Here is a 14,736-nt window from a genome sequence, read left to right on the forward strand (position 1 = left end):
AACCCAGACATTCTGAGTATGTGCTCACTAACAGAACTGTTCTCCTCCATTTTACAGCTGAAGAACTTGTCGGAGACATCATATCTCTCGACCCGGGCATGAGCTTGGAAAACCAATTTCAGCTCCTCGAACATCTCATATGCTCCATGTTTCTCAAAACGCTTTTGGAGACCCGGTTCTAAGCTGTAAAGCATGCCGCACTGAACGAGGGAGTAATCATCAGCACGCTGCTGCCAAGCGTTCATAACGTCTTGGTTCTCTGGGATTGGTGCATCACCTAGCGGTGCTTCTAAGACATAATCTTTCTTGGCTACTATGAGGATGAGCCTCAGGTTCCGGACCCAGTCCGTATAGTTGCTGCCATCATCTTTCAGCTTGGTTTTCTCTAGGAACGCGTTGAAATTGAGGACAACGTTGGCCATTTGATCTACAAGACATAGTGTAAAGATTTTAGACTAAGTTCATGATAATTAAGTTCATCTAATCAAATTATTTAATGAACTCCCACTCAGATAGACATCCCTCTAGTCATCTAAGTGAAACATGATCCGAGTTTAACTAGGCCGTGTCCGATCATCACGTGAGACGGACTAGTCAAGATCGGTGAACATCTCCATGTTGATCGTATCTTCTATACGACTCATGCTCGACCTTTCGGTCCTCCGTGTTCCGAGGCCATGTCTGTACATGCTAGGCTCGTCAAGTCAACCTAAGTGTATTGCGTGTGTTCCGAGGCCATGTCTGTACATGCTAGGCTCGTCAACACCCGTTGTATTCGAACGTTAGAATCTATCACACCCGATCATCACGTGGTGCTTCGAAACAACGAACCTTCGCAACGGTGCACAGTTAGGGTGAACACTTTCTTGAAATTATTATAAGGGATCATCTTACTTACTACCGTCGTTCTAAGCAAATAAGATGCAAAAACATGATAAACATCACATGCAATCAAATAGTGACATGATATGGCCAATATCATTATGCTCCTTTGATCTCCATCTTCGGGGCACCATGATCATCTTCGTCACCGGCATGACACCATGATCTCCATCATCATGATCTCCATCATTGTGTCTTCATGAAGTCGTCACGCCAACGATTACTTCTACTTCTATGGCTAACGCGTTTAGCAACAAAGTAAAGTAATTTACATGGCGTTATTCAATGACACGCAGGTCATGCAAAATAATAAAGACAACTCCTATGGCTCCTGCCGGTTGTCATACTCATCGACATGCAAGTCGTGATTCCTATTACAAGAATATGATCAATCTCATACATCACATATATCATTCATCACATCTTCTGGCCATATCACATCACATAGCACTTGCTGCAAAAACAAGTTAGACGTCCTCTAATTGTTGTTGCAAGTTTTTACGTGGTTTGTAGGTTTCTAGCAAGAACGTTTTCTTACCTACGTATGACCACAACGTGATTTGCCAATTTCTATTTACCCTTCATAAGGACCCTTTTCATCGAATCCGTTCCGACTAAAGTAGGAGAGACAGACACCCGCTAGCCACCTTATGCAACTAGTGCATGTCAGTCGGTGGAACCTGTCTCACGTAAGCGTACGTGTAAGGTCGGTCCGGGCCGCTTCATCCTACAATGCCGCCGAAACAAGAAACGACTAGTAGCGGCAAGAAGAATTGGCAAACTCAACGCCCACAACTGCTTTGTGTTCTACTCGTGCATAGTAACTACGCATAGGCCTGGCTCATGATGCCACTGTTGGGAATCGTAGCATAATTTAAAATTTTCCTACGCTCACCAAGATGCATCTATGGAGTCTACTAGCAACGAGGGGAAAGGAGTGCATCTACATACCCTTGTAGATCGCGAGCGGAAGCGTTCCAATGAACGTGGATGACGGAGTCGTACTCGCCGTGATCCAAATCACCGATGACCGAGTGCCGAACGGACGGCACCTCCGCGTTCAACACACGTACGGTGCAGCGACGTCTCCTCCTTCTTGATCCAGCAAGGGGGAAGGAGAGGTTGATGGAGATCCAGCAGCACGACGGCGTGGTGGTGGATGTAGCGGGTCTCCGGCAGGGCTTCGCCGAGCTTCTGCGAGAGAGAGAGAGGTGTTGCAGGGGAGGAGGGAGGCGCCCAAGGCTGTAGGTTGCTGCCCTCCCTCCCCCCCTTTATATAGGCCCCCTGGGGGGGCGCCGGCCCTGGGAGATGGGATCTCCAAGGGGGGGCGGCGGCCAAAGGGGGAAGGGGTTGCCTTGCCCCCCAAGGCAAGGGGGAAGCTCCCCCCCTAGGGTTCCCAACCCTAGGCGCATGGGGGAGGCCCAAGGGGGGCGCCCCAGCCCACTGAGGGCTGGTTCCCTTCCACTTTCAGCCCACGGGGCCCTCCGGGATAGGTGGCCCCACCCGGTGGACCCCCGGGACCCTTCCGGTGGTCCCGGTACAATACCGGTAACCCCCGAAACTTTCCCGGTGGCCGAAACTTGACTTCCTATATATAATTCTTCACCTCCGGACCATTACGGAACCTCTCGTGACGTCCGGGATCTCATCCGGGACTCCGAACAACTTTCGGGTTTCCGCATACATATATCTCTACAACCCTAGCGTCACCGAACCTTAAGTGTGTAGACCCTACGGGTTCGGGAGACATGCAGACATGACCGAGACGCCTCTCCGGTCAATAACCAACAGCGGGATCTGGATACCCATGTTGGCTCCCACATGTTCCACGATGATCTCATCGGATGAACCACGGTGTCGAGGATTCAATCAATCCCGTATGCAATTCCCTTTGTCAATCGGTATGTTACTTGCCCGAGATTCGATCGTCGGTATCCCAATACCTTGTTCAATCTCGTTACCGGCAAGTCTCTTTACTCGTACCGCAATGCATGATCCCGTGACTAACGCCTTAGTCACATTGAGCTCATTATGATGATGCATTACCGAGTGGGCCCAGAGATACCTCTCCGTCACACGGAGTGACAAATCCCAGTCTCGATCCGTGCCAACCCAACAGACACTTTCGGAGATACCCGTAGTGCACCTTTATAGTCACCCAGTTACGTTGTGACGTTTGGCACACCCAAAGCACTCCTACGGTATCCGGGAGTTGCACGATCTCATGGTCTAAGGAAAAGATACTAGACATTGGAAAAGCTCTAGCAAACGAAACTACACGATCTTTTATGCTATGCTTAGGATTGGGTCTTGTCCATCACATCATTCTCCTAATGATGTGATCCCGTTATCAATGACATCCAATGTCCATAGTTAGGAAACCATGACCATCTGTTGATCAACGAGCTAGTCAACTAGAGGCTTACTAGGGACACGTTGTAGTCTATGTATTCACACATGTATTACGATTTCCGAATAATACAATTATAGCATGAACAATAGACGATTATCATGCACAAAGAAATATAATAATAACCATTTATTATTGCCTCTAGGGCATATTTCCAACAATGCGGTCCAAGCTGGATGAGCCCGAATTGTTCCTTTTGAACGGCTTCTTCCGCTGGCCAGACTTGGAGCCACTGAATCCGGCGTTAACCGCCGTGTCGTTGGTATTATCACCGTTGCTTCGACGCTTGTGTCTGTTGCGCCGGGGCTTGCCGTTGCTATTTCTGGCCTCCGAAGTGCCAGGTTCACTTGGATTGTTATTGCTATGGGCTAGCCAGCTATCTTCGCCCGCGCAAAAGCGGGTCATAAGCGTCGTAAGGGCTGCCATGGACTTCGGCTTTTCTTGGCTGAGGTGTCGGGCGAGCCATTCGTCCCGGATGCTATGTTTAAAGGCCGCTATGGATCCGGCATCCGGCCAGCCAACCATCTGGTCCTTTTTTTGTTAGGAACCTAGTCCAGAATTTCCTGGCTGACTCTCCGGGCTGTTGGATTATGTGACTTAAGTCGTCGGCATCCGGAGGTCGAACATATGTACCTTGGAAGTTGTCAAGGAAGGCTTCTTCCAGGTCCTCCCAGCTGCCAATGGAGTTTTCGGGCAGACTGTTCAACTAGTGTCGAGCTGGTCCTTTGAGTTTTAGTGGGAGGTATTTGATGGCATGGAGCTCATCACCGCGGGCCATATGAATGTGGAGAAGAAAGTCCTCGATCCATACTACGAGGTCTATTGTCCCATCATATGATTCGATGTTTATGGGTTTAAACCCTTCTGGGAATTCGTGCTCCATTACCTCGTCAGTGAAGCAAAGGGGGTGTGCGGGACCTCTATATCGGGCCACGTCGCGACGTAGCTCGGATGGAGTCCGTCTGCGGTTCCCGGCCCAGGCATGATTATGATTGTTGCATCCGGGTAGGTAGCCATTGTCGCGTATCGGTGCACGCCCCCGCGATCCATAGATCGATCTGTTCTGACCTGCTCTACTATCCAAGTCATGCCGCAGGTCATATGTATGTCCCCGAGTTGTTTTATCTCTGCCTTTACGGTGAGGCAGTACGGGCTGGTGTTCGGCTTGAGTTGCCGCTTTGTCCCGGCCACGTGGTGGTCGGTCAGCCGCATTGCGCGATGATGGTACGAGCTCCAGCGCCTCGTCATCGAACTGAGGTAGAAATTTGCGCTTCGGATAACTTTTGGCTGGGCGCTCGAGGCCGTATTCCTCGGCTGCCAGGACATTAGTCCACCTATCGTTGAGCATGTCTTGATCATCTTGAAGTTGCTGCTGCTTCTTTTTCGGGCTCCTTGCAGTAGCTATTAGCCGACGTTTGAAGCGCTCCTGCTCGAGAGGTTCCTCAGGCACGATAAAATCCCCGTTGCCGAGGCTCACCTCATCCTCGGAGAGCAGAAGATAATTACTGTCCTCCGAGTCTTCGTTTATGGCCTGTTCATCAGGGCTAACTAGCCCGTCTTCCCGTTCGTCCTGTTTGGAGGCTGGCTCAACGGGGTCTTCATTGTCTTCGGCATCATCCGGAGTATTGTTTTCTCTCGTGCCGGTATTGTTGTCCTTTCCACGGCGTGACTTGGAGTGGCGCCGCTGACGTCGGCGCTTTGGTTGTATCTCAGGAGGTTTGTCCTTGACTGGGTCTTCCTTGTCGACGTCGTTATTCTCTTTGGGTGTATCCACCATGTACACGTCATATGAGGAGGTGGCCGTCCAGCGTCTGGTAAACGGCGGGTTTCGGGCATCCTCTTCTTTGGCATCGTCGTCCATACCGTCGATGTCTTCGGAGCCGTAATCGAGCATGTCGGTTAAGTCCTCGACAGTGGCTATGAAGTGGGAGGTGATTGGGAAGCGAAATTCCCTGTCATCAACCCCTAGTTCAAACCGGATATAATTCGGCTGTGAGTCCCCTGCTAAGGAGAGGGTTTTTAATGAGTTCAGCACATCGCCTAAAGGTGAGTGCCGGAAGATGTCCGCGGCGCTGAATTTGACGACCGACGCCTGATCGGGCTCGACGGACGCGGGTGCGCGTGGTTCGGAACCTGTGGCCGGAGACGAATCTGAGGTTCCGTGACGCAGGTCATGCTCAAGGTTGGGTCTATGTGCGGCTCTAGCGCCGCTGAGTCTACGGCTCCCGTGGCGGGGTTGAGCTTCCCGTCCTCGGATGGCGCAATCTGCTCTGAATCTGGGGCCGGAGCACTTACAGGTGCTATCTCCTGGGTATGGTCCGATGACAGATTTAGGTCATGTTCATCGCAGTGGCAGGGAGCGGCTGCCGTGGGCTCGAATCCGTCGAACATCAAGTCTCCACGGGTATCAGCAACGTAGTTCAGGCTTCCAAACCTGACTTGATGGCCAGGGGCGTAGTTGTCGATCTGCTCTAGATGGCCAAGTGAGTTGGCCCGCAGTGTGAAGCCACCGAATACAAAGATCTGTCCGGGGAGAAAAACTTCCCCCTGGACAGCACTGTTGTAGATGATCGACGGGGCCATCGAACCTCTTGAGGACGACGCAGCGGAACTCTCAATGAAAGCACCAATGTCGGTGTCAAAACCGGCGGATCTCGGGTAGGGTGTCCCGAACTGTGCGTCTAAGGTTGATGGTAACAGGAGACAGGGGACACGATGTTTACCCAGGTTCGGGCCCTCTCTATGGAGGTAATACCCTACTTCCTGCTTGATTGATCTTGATGAATATGAGTATTACAAGAGTTGATCTACCACGAGATCGTAATGGCTAAAACCCTAGAAGTCTAGCCTGTATGATTATGATCGTCCCTATGGACTAAACCCTCCGGTTTATATAGACACCGGAGGGGACTAGGGTTGTACAAAGTCGGTTATAGAGAAAGGAATCTTCATATCCGAATGCCAAGCTTGCCATCCACGCCAAGGAGAGTCCCATCCGGACACGGGTGAGAGTCTTCGGTCTTGTATCTTCACAGCCCGTCAGTCAGGCCCACGTCCAATAGGCGGGACGCCCGAGGACCCCTTAATCCAGGACTCCCTCAGATGTCAAGCTTGGCATTCGGATATGAAGATTCCTTTCCCTGTAAACCGACTCTGTACAACCCTAGGTCCCTCCGGTGTCTATATAAACCAGAGGGTTTAGCCCGTAGAGGCGAACACAACCATACAGGCTAGACAGCTAGGGTTTATCCATTACGATCTCGAGGTAGATCAACTCTTGTAGTCCCTATATTCATCAAAGTCAATCAAGCAGGAAGTAGGGTATTACCTCCATTAAGAGGGCACGAACCTGGGTAAACATCGTGTCCCTCTCTCCTGTTACCTTTGATCCTTAGACGCACAGTTCGGGACCCCCTACCCGAGATCTGCCGGTTTTGACACCGACAGCTCCCCCCCCCAAGGGCCCAAGGCGCCTAGGTTTGGAAACCGTAGGGGGAGGGGGCGCCTCCCACCTGCTTGGGGGGCAAGTCTACCCCTCCTGGCCGCCGCTCCCCCCTCTAGATGCATCTAGGGGGCCGAACCCCTCTCCCCTTCACCCTATAAATAGAGGGGGGTGGGAGGGCAGCCGCACCCTTCCCCTGGGACAGCCCTCCCCCTCTCCAACACCTCCTCCTCCTCCGTAGTGCTTGGCGAAGCCCTGCCGGAGAACCGCAAGCTCCACCACCACGCCATCATGCTGCGGGAGTTCTCCCTCAACTTCTCCTCTCCCCTTGCTGGATCAAGAAGGAGGATATGTCCCCGGGCTGTACGTGTGTTGAACGAGGAGGCGCCGTTCGTTCGGCGCTTGGATCGGAACTTCCGCGATTTGAATTGCCGCGAGTACAACTCCATCAACCGCGTTCTTGTAACGCTTCCGCTTAGCGATCTTCAAGGGTACGAAGATGCACTCCCTCTCTCGTGTTGCTAGCATCTCCTAGATTTATCTTGGTGACACGTAGGAATTTTTTTGAATTATTACTACGTTCCCCAACAGTATCCACGGGTGTCGTCCATACCAACACTTTCCAAAAAATTTATTATTTGACAACATAAAGTAAATTTCTTTTTCATTTCGGCATGGGCATCCCTATTACCGCCGTACTCTCGTGCAATGACAAGTGAATAAACATTCATCTTGAGAATAACACATCTAGCATGGAAAGTATTAGCCACCCCCTGTCGCTTCATGAGTGGTACGAGCACACAAAAAGGAAATTCATTTTGAAAATTAGAGATGGCACATACAAATTTACTTAGAACGGCACAGAAATACCACATATAGGTAGGTATGGTGGACTCATGTGGCAAAACAGGGTTTAAGAATTTTGGATGCACAAGTAGTATTCCCACTTAGTACAAATGGAGGCTAGCAAATAGATTGAGAAGCAACCAACCAAGAAACGAAAATTCTCATAAACGAGCATTAAACATAACTAACACCGAATAATGCACCACAAGTAGGATGTAACTTCATTGCATAATTATTGACTTTCGTGCTTGCATAGGGAATCACAAACCTTAACACCAATATTCTTACTAAAGCATAATTACTCACTAACATAACTCACATATTATTATCTCCATATCGCAAAACTATTGCAAGGAATCAAACTTATCATATCCAATGATCTTCATGAAGTTTTTATCATGTCCCTCTTGAATATCTATTACTTCGGGACTAAATTTCTATATTACCATTGCTACTAACAAGGTCTCAAATAAATTTAAGTGAAGCACACGAGCGCATAAGTATTTCTTCAAAAATTTCAACTCTCAAAATAATCTAAGTGAAGCATGAGAGTAAATGACAAACTAAAGTATGCAGAGAGCAAGACAACTCGTGACATAATTAACCTAACCTACAGTCTACTTGTGATGTATTTAGGGCAGTGCAAGAGGCCTCTTTCCCTTGCAATGAACAAGGCCCAACTTTGAAAGCGGGGATACAAAATTTAATGTAACGATCAAAAAACACAATTTGGAAATCACTTAGATACCACCAATCCAGATAGACAGAAGCAAGACAAAAAAACATGGTCTGAAATTAAAGAAGTCCCGGTCGGCGTCCGCTAGGCCCGACCTCCCCAACCTCCGCTCCGGAGTCTTGGTAACATCGGTCTAGGACCTTGTTAGGGCTATATGATTCTACTTGTCTAAAATATTTTCTTCTTGAACAATAGAAGTTCATTTACCTTGTAAGAGAGATGCATACGAGTGGCAAGTAGCAACTGCAATTAATTGCAGGCTGCAGTACAGATTAGGAAGATGAAGTATAGCACTGACCCCATTGGATGCCTTGGCCTTGTCCTTCTTGGAGAAGGCCCGATGCACATGCCCTTGCATGCCATCGACCATGGGCAGGCTGGATTGGATGGCAAAGAGTAAGGCCCTGATTGGTTTATAAGTTTTAGGACTTTTTTTAGTCTCAATTAAAAAGTTCCTAGTCCCTAAAAAGTCTCTCCCTATTTGTTTTTAGGGATTAAAAAGTCCCTAGTCCCTCCCTAGAGGTTATTAAATGACATGTAAAAAATCATGTTACCCCTAGTATACAGAAAAATAACAACCAAACAACACCATGGGGGCGGCGGGGCAATGGTGCAGGGAGGGGCATTGTTGAAAAAGTCTCAAAATGTCCCAAAAAGACTCTCCTTGAGAGTCTTCTTTATTTAGTCCAAAAAAACAACTTTTCGTCCCTAATAGTCCCTCATGTTTGGTTAAAAAGTCTCTAAGAAAGACTTTTTCTAGTTTCTACATCAAAAAAATCCCTGAAAACAAACACCCCCTAAGTCGATCCCTTCCACACATCACCTCCTCGAGCGTCACCATGTGGCTCATCTGCAGTAGACCAAACCCAATCCCGATTCAATCCCCATAAACCGTCAGATACATGAGTGGTCGAGACAAGGAGATACACCGACAAAGGAGAGAGGTTAGGAGGCAGGGAGAGGAGCTCGCATCAGCACGCACAGAATCGGCGACAACGACAAGAACACGCAACCAAAGGATGGAGTTCCACCGCACCAGAAAAAATTGCCCCAATCCGCCAACAGCAACACCAAGGAGGGAACAATGAGCATAACGCTTCCTTCGGAGGTAGACCCTGCTGGCGGCAGCAATGATGAGAGGTGGATTGAAGGTAAGGGGGAGATTTTTCCTTCACTGTGTGCAGTCTTGTCCAACGACCATAGTAAACAGTTTTTTTTTTTACTGTGAATGAACGTTTATATTCGGAGAACTCAGTACCCACCTGGCCACCTCACCACCGTTGTGTTAGCTTTCACCAAGCGAAAGTACTCTGCATACAATACTTTATGTGGCCGATGATACGACGCCTAATCAAGTGGCCTGCTGCATTTTAATTTGATGCATGGATGGCTGGATCTCATTGTCTTACAAAAATCGTATGGTTGGTGCAGGGCTCCTCTCACCAAGGCTTTTGAAGACATCAATGGATAGACATCAGTGATTTTTCCTAAAAATAGTTGTTGGGAAGTTCAGTTTACATTGTAGGAACCGAGGGAGTAACAAAGCGCGCATTCACGGCCAGGGCACGAATCCGTGGTTGACCGAGCGTTCGAACCGACGGTATTTATAATGGGCCACGTGATTGGGCTTCCGCGCGCGCAAAGGGGCCCAAACGGCGACCACGAGCGAGCAGCTCGACACACACGGCCGTTCCCCCCTAGGAAAAAAAATCTCAGCACGCATGGCTCAAGGATGCTTCATCCTCGCCCATTTTTTCGAAGCGGCGGCGGGTGGCGACGGCGGCGCCGATGAGCCGGACGCGGCGCGCAACCAGCCTCTCTGGCAGGGATCCGGATCGCTGGGCTGTGTGGAAGTCACGTCCCAACTTTGAACCCTTTCTGATCTGACAGGTGCACTCTCGCCTTCTCGCCTCTAATTAATCCCTTTTATCTCCGGCTGATCTCCGGCCTGAGGCCGAGTGCCGCCGGAGCACGGTGCTCTGAGCCTCTGACAGTCCTAGAAGTGCATTGTACACATACATCGTTTCAGTTCGTGGTTGTATGAGGCGGGCACTTTGCAGTGTTCAGTTAATGGTGAACCAAAAAAATTAAGTAGCTAGATTGTTCAGTTACGATCTAGGAAGCAGAAATTTCAATATTTGTGATGTTCGAGTAAACCAAAAAAAATACCATGCTACATGGGGGGTTCTTAGTTAAAATAGATATGTTCTGAGGATCTTCTCCCTCAATGAATGAATTGCATGGTTCTTTGTCAGGATCAGTGCCATGTCAGTTGGAAATTGGTAGAACAACTTAATGGGTGTTTAGGATCTGGACTCAAGGTTGGTTCCGTGATTACTCAATGACCACGCCATTTACTAGTGATAAACAACATCCGATGTAAGCCTTATAAAATCTAAAAGACTGAGTTGGTGCTGAAGCCTCACACCCTGACAATATGCAACTAACATGACATGTCATATTGAATCGCAAAGCAGATTCCTCATCTTCCATATGTCCATGGTTTTACAACACTAACACAACCATTATCTTTGTTGACCTCATTATGGCGAGTGAATAGCATAAAACTACCACTTTTCGTCCTATTGTTCCAAAAAACTACCACATTTTTGTTTGTGACTGATAACTACCGAAACCGGCGTCGGCTGTTTCAAAAAACCCAAAACGCCTGTGGTAAGAAATTAAACCGGTTTATGACAAGTCGGGCCCGCACCTAAATGAACCGTTTGTTTGACCGTTTCTTTGACCGTTAACTGACATGTGGGGCCCACATGTCAGTTATCTCTTCCTCCTCCTCCTCCTTCTCTCCCTTATCTCTCTCTCTCTCTCTCTCTGCCAGCCGGCAAGCCTTCCGGCGGCCGTAGCAGAGGCCGGCCTCGCCCACGACGGCAGGAGGCGCGCGCTCCAGCAGCGACGCAGGCCGTCCGCGGCGAGCTCGAGGGAAGCAGAAGCGAGGTCGAGGTGCTCCTACACGAGCTGCCCGCGAGGCCACCGTGCTCCGCGTCCATGGCGTCGGTGGCGGCGCTGATGCGGGCAGGGGAGAGACCGTGGAGTGTGGTGCCGCACTCGTGGGGTTGCTCCGGTGCTCCAGCCACGCGCCCTCCTTTCCCATCTCGAATCCCCTCCGTAGTTGTGGTCAACGCTCGGGTCCGAGCTCCCGAGGCCGGCCGCCATGACTAGGCTCAAGCTCGAGCTCGAGCTCCTGCCTCGCGAGCTTCCTGGCCTGCACTTCCCACGCCCGCAAGCCCGCCTTCTGCGCCCAGCCGCAACGGCCATCGCCGGTGAGCGGTGCTGCTCCCTGGCGCCCGTGCGGAAGGAAGCTCCACGGTGGCGCCATGGCTGCTGGTCGCGACGGAAGGGAGCACCACGCGCCGCCCCGCGACGGAAGGGAGCTCCACGGCGGCGTCATGGCTGCTGGCCGGCGACCCTCACGGCGGCTGCTGGCGCACGGCCACGGGAGGGACCCGATTGCTTTTTTCAAAAGTTTACAGGGACCCGATTGCGTTTTTGAAAAGTTTGCAGGGGCCTGATGGCATTTTTGAAAAGTTTGCGGACACTGACATGTGGGCCCCACATGTCAGTTAACGGTCAAAGGAACGGTCAAACAAACGGTTCGTTTAGGTGCGGGCCCGACTTGTCATAAACCGGTTTAATTTCTTAGCCACGGGTGTTTTGGGTTTTTTGAAACAGCCGATGCCGGTTTCGGTAGTTATCAGTCACAAACAAAAATGTGGTAGTTTTTTGGAACCATAGGACGAAAAGTGGTAGTTTTATGCTATTTACTCCATTATGGCACATAATGTCTGACTTGTCAACACAAACCAACTACTTAATATCATTTCTAATTTCATGGGATCTCCTTGGGTTCCAATGAGTAACTCACTACTATGATGATTGACAAGCAAATTGAGTGTGTCTACAAATCATAGTATAGACCAGTAGTACAGTACCATCTAAATACATGCTCAGGTAACACTGCTGATGCCTCAGAGCTACCCACGGCCCATCAGCTCTTTTGCTCTAGCCACAAGTGCAGATAGAGGTACGCTGTGCTCCATGAGTCCTGCATCACCCGAGAAGAACCTGTAATTTTCAGCAATTGAAGTTGTACGCTCCACCTTTAACAGTGCTTCCATCATCCAGTATTTTTTGAAACAGTTGGCGTTGCCAGGATTACACTCCATCATGTATATGGCATGTTCAACTATCACCCTCCTGATTCCGGGACAATGAGCAGTGGGTATCATATTTTTCTTAAGTGCATCAACAAGCCTCTTTATAAATCTTTCCTTAATCTGACCATGCTCTAGTTCTCGTGCAAAATCACCTGGAATGACATTACATATTTGTGAACTAAGGCCAACAAGAACCTCCAATTCTATCCCTTCTGCATCCATTATTCCTTCCAGCACCTGTAGTGGAAATAGCTAAGCTGTGTAAGTCATGATTACACTTCAGTAACATGGTTAAGTAGAATCCATGACGTTGCCATGTATTTATTTAGTCGTGTGGTGTATAGAAGTATATCAGTGGTAGTTGATGAATGCTACAGAAAATGTTGCAATAACATGTTGTAAATATTAAGGTACAATATCCGCGCATATAACCACATTTGCAGCGCTCACCTCTCTTGTAATGTAGGAGATTTCCTTCAGGTCCGAGTCGCCAAGCTCAAATTGAGCATGCACACACATATTTTGCAGCAGGCTTGAAGCTATGCACCTGTACCTGCCACTATGGATCATAATTGTGAGTTCCTTGATGAAGACATACCCTGGTTCTGCTAACATAACCAGACAGTTATTGACACTCTCCATTGCCAGTAGTGCTAGTGCTTGCCCAGCGTTCATTCGTAGTAACTGATCTGAAACTGCACTTGAGGATGCGCCTTGGCTAAGAAATGCATGCATCAACCTGCTAATGATCATCGGGATGTGCCCGATCTCATTATTCACATTTCCATCCATGGCAAAGTTTCTAATGAGTTCTGCTGTAAGCTCCCTAAGTTCTTGGCTGCTCCCTCTGTTATCCAAGATCTCTGCAAGGTTGCTCCAAAGGAAGAGATGTTCTGTAATCATCTGACGCAAAGTTACACCAAATTTGCCTTTAGTACTTGCGAGTCTTCTCAGAAGCTTCAACGATGAACCTTTCAGCAGTGTCTCGTCAATATTTATCATGTCACCTCTGTTGCTTGTGAACTCTATGACCTTTGACAAGAGGCCTGTTGCTCTGCTGATTTCTATACAGTTCTCAGGATCAAAGGTAGCAAGCCTTTCAAGAATCAACATGCCCTGTACAGGGAGGAGATCCTGGTCGGTTGATGTCTCCTCCTCTGGAACAGACCAATGTTTTGTAATCTTTCTCCAGCATCTAAGTATGTGGGTATTTTGTTCATCCATGTTAGTTGGCTCCTCTCTCGGAATCAAACAGTATAGTGCCATCTGTTTCAACCACTTAAGCATCGGGGAGGTCAGCTCGTTGCTGCCAACATGCTGAATCAGGTTATCTTGTTTTGTCTCAGGGCTACCAGTCTCCAAAAGAGGGTTCTTTATATTATGTCCTTGAACAGTGTCCAAAAGTGAGGCTATGAGATGTGTCGCCCCAGGGGTAGGGACAACTCGGAGGTTTTCAGCAAGCTGGGCCGTGACCTTCGCGGCGAATGATCGAATATCTGTAGCCCCCTCACTTGTCCAGCCCAACATGTTGATCAAGCAGGTCACTGCCTTTGTACAAGTGGTGAGTTCTAATATGGCCATAGTCCTTAGGGGCTCCTTTTTTAGAAAGCTGTGAAGCATCTTAAGACCATAGAGTTGCATCTTGGGAGAGTTTGACTTTAAAGAATCCATTGCAAATATGATGAGGTTGGTCTTCTTTGGGCCAAGCATAGCACCTTCCATGCATCTATCGAAGGCATATGCATAGTACAAATTGACATATTTCACTCCCGAGGGTCCTCCAAATCCAGCACGACGGATGAGTGATCTTCGTAGGATGAATGAAAAGATATCAAAGATGCCGGCAACAATATAGAGTATCCCTTGGCCAAGCACCATCACATAAAAGATGTAGAGAGATGACAGAAGGTTTTTCGTATTCTCATTGGTTTTCTGGTCATTATAATCTTTTCGCATAACTATAAGGCGCCACAGTGCCAGCCCAATTCGGAATATTGCTGCCGGAATTTGGAGGTTGCCAAATGAAGTTATCATTAGAACAAGTATGTCCATTATGATCAGCACAAATATACCTCTTCTATGAAAATTGAACACTGACATCACTGTCGCAGCAAACATGCACAAGTTCAGAACAACTCGTTGCCAAAATGCTATTTTGCTGCCAAGAACCCAGTCTGCTAGTTTGTTGATGCTTGGGAACCTCAGCCTGCTGATTGTGAGTACGAGCACTACCACAAATAGTACC

The 14,736-nt window shown here is 48.7% G+C and overlaps 1 protein-coding gene across 1 annotated transcript; it reads right to left on the bottom strand.

Annotated features, from left to right (window-relative positions):
* Window positions 1–12,308: 12,308 nt before the first annotated feature.
* LOC123055682 (uncharacterized) lies at window positions 12,309–13,604 on the bottom strand. Its single transcript, XM_044479591.1, has 2 exons — window positions 12,942–13,604; window positions 12,309–12,728 (listed from the first exon to the last, which is right to left on the bottom strand). The coding sequence occupies exons 1-2, from the start codon at window positions 13,602–13,604 to the stop codon at window positions 12,309–12,311; spliced, it is 1,083 nt and encodes a 360-aa protein (XP_044335526.1).
* Window positions 13,605–14,736: the final 1,132 nt, after the last annotated feature.

Source organism: Triticum aestivum, chromosome 2D, assembly GCF_018294505.1.
Source record: "Triticum aestivum cultivar Chinese Spring chromosome 2D, IWGSC CS RefSeq v2.1, whole genome shotgun sequence".
In the NCBI taxonomy this organism is placed as follows: domain Eukaryota; kingdom Viridiplantae; phylum Streptophyta; class Magnoliopsida; order Poales; family Poaceae; genus Triticum; species Triticum aestivum.

Excerpts from the sequence above, each read along its gene's own strand:
- LOC123055682 (XM_044479591.1), bottom strand. The coding sequence starts at position 13,604 with ATGTTGATTCTTGAAAGGCTTGCTACCTTTGATCCTGAGAACTGTATA. Across the intron at positions 12,729-12,941 it reads TCTCCTACATTACAAGAGAG|GTGCTGGAAGGAATAATGGA; the intron begins GTGAGCGCTGCA and ends TTTCCACTACAG.